Here is a 6,660-nt window from a genome sequence, read left to right as displayed (position 1 = left end):
CAGTTGATGTGTGGTAATGGGTATTTTATTTTTATATTATTTAAAGAGTAAAATCTCAGTACAGCCTCACTTTTTGTCTCAAAGGGATCCCAGCTCCTCACAGGTGTCCCAACTCCTTTTCCTTGGATGGAGTCAGACTTTGATGGATGCAGAGACTACATCCCCTCCAGGAGTTCTTCAACAATCATTTCATAGTCCCGAGAGCTCATTGTCTGCCAATGGGTAACAACTACAAAGCCCAGCTCTTTCATTTGGCCTAAAGTTCTTCTGTGAGGCCATTGATTTCAAAGCACTCTGCGGCTTTATAGACCCCTCTTCCTTAAATTGTTGTCAGGCTCTGCTCAACAAAGAACAGATGCTGCACTCTGTTAATCTGCAATCACCAGCTTCTAATCAGTTTCCAATGTCAAAGTCAGCTTCTCCATCTTTGAAGAGACGCTGCAACTCAGAACAAGAAAGTTTCTGTTCCAAAACTTAGCTCCTTAAAAGTAAAAACACAGTTGAAATTTCTCACACTATATTACTGTGTTTAAAAATAGAACAAACCTACTTGTCTTTCTGATTTATTTTCTGTTCTCGGTTATAGGTTTGTGGACTTACGGTATTAGAAGAGTCATTTTTGGATAATGAAAATATTTATTCATGCCCATATTTGCTCTTTCTCTGAAGTCTGCCCCATGTCCACTTGAAACAACATATTAGAGCCTCAAGGACATTTGCACAATTGAATGTATCTGAGTTGCTAATTGGGTTGGCTCTTTGGAGTGTATTCCAGGTGCTTCAGGAGGGGACATCTCCCTTATTTTGCACAGATGAGAGGCAGCGTCAGTGGTTTCTTGATCCCGTCTCCATCCCTAAGCTCCTCCCATCTCTCCTAGGTACTCACACTCCTTTTCAGATTCTTCAGGGGTTCAGAGTCCTTGTCCCAGGTTTAATCATGCAGATTGTACTTTTCCATAGGTTATGACGGGACACCAGCCTCTCCAAGGGACATTCCAGCACCACAGTGTTTCAGGACAAGGCATTGTCAACGAGTCCTTGGGATCTACGTGGCCTGTGAGAGGGCCTGCTTGGATGTTTGGAAACACCAAACTTGTCGCACACTGTATAATATTTTTAAGGCTGCAGAAAACAAGTTTTTATTCAGTAGTCATTCAACAAATATTTCCTGAACTCCAGCCATGCGCCAGACTTAATTAGATGCATTGAGCTACATGGTCTTTACCTCAAGGTTCATAATCCAGCAAAGAAATAGTGCATAAACAATTAACTCTAATGCAACGTGATCAGTGCTCTAGGTAAGTCTTTCCTATACTTCGTAGAATGAGAATATATGGCTAAGAGTTTTAGTGATGACATGTTTTGTTTTGTTTTGGGAGAAATTTCTTTAAACTAGTATTGTGTGAAGTATTTTCCATATATTATCCCCTTTAATCCTTACAAAAACACTGATGTTGTAGCTACCATCATCATTCTACAGATGAGGAAACTGAATCTGAGAGAGGTGAGACAGGCCTCATGGTCTGGAAATCACAGGCTGGAATTTAAACTCGGGTCTTTATTTTCCAAAGATGAAAGTGTAAATGACTCTCTGCAGGTGTTGGGTTATAATCCCTTTAGATAGGGCTATGCCCCAGGTTGGACACCAGAGGGCGCTGAGAGCAAACCAATGGGAGGAATTTGTCTCCAGGGGCTACCATTTTGAAATTGACCACAAATTCATCTTTGAAGGTGTGTTAATAATAAGCACAGTGTTGAGAAAGCAGGTCTGAATGTACTGCACATTCCAGCTACAGATAAGGGCAAGGATCACATACGCTTCATCTTTCATCCAAAGCACTGTAGCCCATTCTTTCTTTTATCCATAGTATAGAATGCATGTGGAATTTAACTAGATATCTGTGTACAGTCTGTGTATGTCTCACTTGCTTCTGCGCATCCATAGCTGATTACAAGTCAGGAGTGCTGTGCAAACAGCTGGTCAACTAGACACTGGTTCAAGTGAAAGTAGCTCAGTTTACCCGCTGGACTGCATACACACTCCAGACATGACCCCACCACATTTATTCCAGCTCCCGGAGCAATGAGTGACTGGCATGACTCCCACTCCACTGACAGCCTCACAAAGGACTGGCCCATCAACATGCCCATCATTGTGAGAGGTGCTTCATGTGACGAAGTCCTCAGGCTGTCGCCTATAGGATTATGTCTCCATTATGGAATGGGCACTCACCTGGATCGAAGGTGGTGCTGGAGCCAGAAGTCAACATTCCCGATCGTTTCCATCCTTTCCTCCTAGAGCACTGCCATGAGTTTCTAGGTGTTTTTCCATCATGGTTGCCACTTACAATATAGAATATGTGCTGAATTGGAAATAGTGAGTTCACATTTCCAGTAGATAGTAGATAAAAACAATCAGTGACCAATGTGTCTTCACATATGTCCTTTCTCAGTATTTCAGTCCCATGTGGCAGAAAGCAAGCAGAGCCATTTTCAACCCAGCCCAACCCGGGAGTGATGCAATGGTAGATGAGATGCAGGAATGGACACGCCTCTGGATGAACAGAGCTAATGTTCAGAGGCCTTCCCCCAAGACACATGGTGGGAGGTGAGGGTAGTTTGCCCCTTATTCTATGTTTAGGGAAGGAACAGCCAGCAACTTGTTTGTTTGTTTAAGTAAAGATGTGTGTGTGGGGGGGGGGGGGTTAATGGGGGGGGGGAGGACACATTTGTAATACCTTAACCAATAAAGAAATTAAAGATAAAAAAAAAGTTATGTGAAGTAAAATGAGTTTGGAGGCATTAGGAGGGACCAGACACTAAGGACCTTGGGAGAAGGGAGAAGGACTTGGGGAAGCGGGAACATGCAAGAAACATTTCAGGACTAGAACCAACAGCTCTGAGTTGCTGACCCTCACATTCTTTGAGTGTTTACCGTGTGCAATTTAAGTATTTTACAGGTACTAACTCATTTAATCCTCACAAATCAAATGAGGTGGGAATATTATCGTCCGCCTTTTATGGGAGAGGAAACAGAGGCACAGATAAACAGAAGGTATTTGTGAAAGGCCACTAGGATTTGAACCCAGCTGTCAACGCCCAGCACCTGCATTCTGCACATATGCCGTGCAGGCTCTTTTCCAGTCTGGGGCCACGGGAGATGGTGGTGTCCCTGGCTGGGATGGGCGTCAGGAGGAGCACGTGTGTGGAAGGTGCAGTTGGAGGAGGGTGTTTTGGACATGTGTAGAGTTTGAATGTTCTGCCAGCACCTCAGGTGGAGAGGTCCAACAAGCTTTGAATCCTAATATGGAGAGAGAGCTGGTTTTCGTTAAAAATAATGAAACATCTGTAAAAATACTGTTGGCTGAGTTTCCCAGTCAAGCTGTTCAAGAAAGCCTTCTATGCCAACCAACAGGAAGCCCAGGCTCCTGCCGAAGGTTTGGCCAGAGCTTTAGAAAGAGCAGGTTCATTAGCAAGGTGTTCAGGGTCTCTGGGCTCGTGAAGGTCTGCACGAGAAACCAAGCCCACGCCTTGAAAAAAGAGGATGGGATGGATGGGTCTAAGCTGGTGAAGCACTTCAGGGCCTCATGACACACTAAACACAGCCTGGTCAGGAGGCAGGTGTTTGTCAGGCAGATTTCAGAGCCAACACTCCCAGTTGAGTGTTTTATTTTATTTATTTTTTAAAATAGATTTTCATTGATTTCAGAGAGGAATGGAGGAGGAGAGAGAGATAGAAACATCGATGATGAGAGAGAATCATTGATCGGCTGCCTCCTGCATGCCCCCTACTGGGGATCTAGCCTGCAATTCGGGCATGTGCCCTGACCAGGAATCGAACCGTGACCTCCAGGTTCATAGGTCAACACTCAACCACTGAGCCACGCGGCTGGGCTTGAGTGTTTTATTTTTTATTCAGTTGACAGAAAACATACATTAGATCCTAGAAAACACCATGCTACAGGTTTAACGAGTTGCCACTGCACAAAAGAACTCTTCTGGGCTCTGAGGACGCCGCGTGGCCGAGGACAGCTCACCAAAGAGGAAGAGAAGAACCCTGCCCCGAAGAAGGGGCTGGCTGCCAGGCTTCCCGGGAGCCCATCCCACAGCCGTACGGAGCCGTGACGTTCACACACACGCTGGACAGCATCACAACAGCGGTCGTGCTGGGAGGAAGGGGTCTCCTGAACTAGAAGATGGCCTTAAAACCAGGGTGTCCAGACAATCTATATACATTACAAACATAAATTAACAGGTTCATATGTATACAAAATTCTTGAAAGGGGACTTAATTTCATTCTATGGCATGCCAAGTATTTATCAGAACCTTGAAAACAGGTGGTTTTCAATGGAGCCGGTATTAAAAATAAAAGGTATTTATACATGGGCCCTGCTCCTCTCGTGTGCACCATGGAATCCTCTGGTGTTGTCAGGGCCTCTGGGCAACCTCAGCACCCCTACAGGTAACCCATCTGCACTCTGCATCTTCCGAGAGAGCAGGGGACTCGCTCTGGGGCTCTTCTCCTGTGTCCCCATCTCAGCTTGGCGGCGCCTCCGAACCCAGGGGCTGCCAGAGGGCGTGATGCTGCTGTCGGAGGAATAATCCATGCACTTGCGAAGGATCTCCGGACTGGTGCTACAGTTCAGCCTACCTTCCTCAGCCAGTGGGGATTTTCTGGAAACGCCTCTGCGTTGAGCCAAGGGGCTGCTCCAAGGACTTGAGCACGGAGAGGCATTTGGACTCAGAAAGAGATTCTGGTGGCCAGAAGGGCTGAGTTTATTGGTGGCCACATGCCTCCGGCCAGCCATAGGGGACGTGGGATTGCTCTCGGGGTCGGAGGAGCTGTTAGCGGAAGACTCGTCACCCATGTATTGAAGCTCCTCAACTCTCTTGTTCGGGGACTTGTTCAAGTGGATGCTCGCAGTGGGCTCCTCATCGTGGGTCTTGTCTTTGGGAGGTTTCTTTTTGGGTGGCTTCATACCAATGAGAACAGCTTTCATGTTCTCTTTGCCCTGAGATTCCGTGATCATAAACTCATGGGCTTTGATGGCGGCTTCCACCTCCTCGAACTCCACAATGGCACATTCTTGGGTCCCCACCTGGCTGTACCGGCTGCTAATCCTCCGAATGTCGGGGGGCAGCTCTCTCCCAGGTTTGAGGATCCGCACTGATGAAATGACGCCAAAGGTCCCAAAGAGCTTGAGTAGGTGTTCCATCACCTTCTCTTGCACCCTCCCATTCTTCTGCGGGGCGCCCAGGGCCCACAGCTTAGGGGACAGGTAGAGATCATAGACCAGGAGCATCTTGCTGGGGAGGTTCTCATTGGGGAAGAGAGGGACAGGGGTGGTCCTCCTCACCTTCCGGTGGTCCTCATTCAACTCTAGGGTCACCGAGTACTTGAGGGCATGTGCTGTGGTTCTCCAGTCCCGTGTAAGGTGTTTCACCTGAAGAACACAAAGCAAATCTGAAATGGCACCCAATGTCCTGGTCTACCTTGTGTCCTCTGTATCCCCCTCTCACCTCTCCTTATTCCCAAGGACTGGTATCTACAATCATACCAGGTGTGAGCAGGCACTCAAAAATCTAGTGAATGAATGAATGAACAAACACACTTTGCAGAATTTCAAACGAGGCAGCACAGTTTAGAGCAGTGCTGTCCAAAAGAACTAGCAATGCTCATGGAAATATTCTATCTATTCTGAACAAGTTTAGAGATTAAACCTGCAGGCTCTGGACCAAGGCTGTTGGATGCACAAATGCAAGGCTCACCTCTAACTGGCAATGAGACCTAAAAAGTTATTCAACCTCCCAGTGGCTCAAATTCCTCATCTGTGGAATGGGGATGTTAATATGCCTACCTCATAGAGTCAGCCTGAGGATTAAATGAATAAATACAGGTTGTCCCTCCAAAAATGTATATGCACTTTGAATGATTATAAAATCAGTGTTTTCAGTGTTTATTAGCATGCAGTTCATTTTCAAAATTTAAAAGAATCTACAGAAATGAATCATTTGTTTTGCCAATGCTTGTTTTCAAACTGATGACCTTTCTGAAGTTGTATATCTGCATTTATGCCTTTGCTACAGAGGAGATTCCAAAAAATGTTTCATATTTCACTGCAATATCTCCTGGAAATAATTTGAGCTGTTTCAACTTGGAATTAAATGCAACTTGGGCCTCATGAAGAATGATTCAATAGAGCCCCTCCTCACAGTGGAAAGTGTGGGTATCAATGTTGCAGTATGTGAAAGCTATATTTATATGGTAAAACAGTAATTTTCAAGAGGCCCACTTTCAGTGAGGGAATTCCAGGAAGAATGAGTCATCTTGAAGAAATGGTGGAGATGGGTGGGGTGGGCGGCCTGATCCAGGAATGGCGAGATCCTCTGAGGCCAGGCCAGAGCAAGCTTCTCTGCAGAGGAACCAAAGCAGGAACTTCCCAGGACTCAAGAAGGAGGACTCCCTCACAGGGCAGCACTGGAGGACCTTGGCAGAGCTCTCAAGCGCACAGGCAGGCTCCTGGAAAGAGGACACTTCTACTCTAGCCTGTGGTCTCCAGATGAAATAACCGGGTTTGTGCTTAGGGTGTGGGAACCACAAGTCACCTACACACAGACCATGGGGCTGATCACTGTGACCCAGGCTAAGGGCAGAGAAG

General features: G+C 46.3%; 1 protein-coding gene across 1 annotated transcript in view; it reads right to left on the bottom strand.

Moving 5' to 3' along the window:
- Positions 1 to 3,854: 3,854 nt before the first annotated feature.
- The window catches only part of LARP6 (La ribonucleoprotein domain family member 6), a 12,453-nt gene continuing 9,647 nt past the window's right edge, over positions 3,855 to 6,660 (bottom strand). The window contains exon 3 of the mRNA XM_006776070.2: positions 3,855 to 5,445. Within this exon, the coding sequence (XP_006776133.1) occupies positions 4,378 to 5,445 (1,068 nt within the window). The 3' untranslated portion in view covers positions 3,855 to 4,377. The remainder of the gene's footprint in view (positions 5,446 to 6,660) is intronic.

The sequence above is a fragment of the Myotis davidii genome, unplaced genomic scaffold (assembly GCF_000327345.1).
Source record: "Myotis davidii unplaced genomic scaffold, ASM32734v1 scaffold1069, whole genome shotgun sequence".
NCBI lineage: Eukaryota > Metazoa > Chordata > Mammalia > Chiroptera > Vespertilionidae > Myotis > Myotis davidii.
The sequence above is the reverse complement of the archived record's forward strand: the minus strand, read 5'-3'. Positions and strand labels throughout refer to the sequence as shown.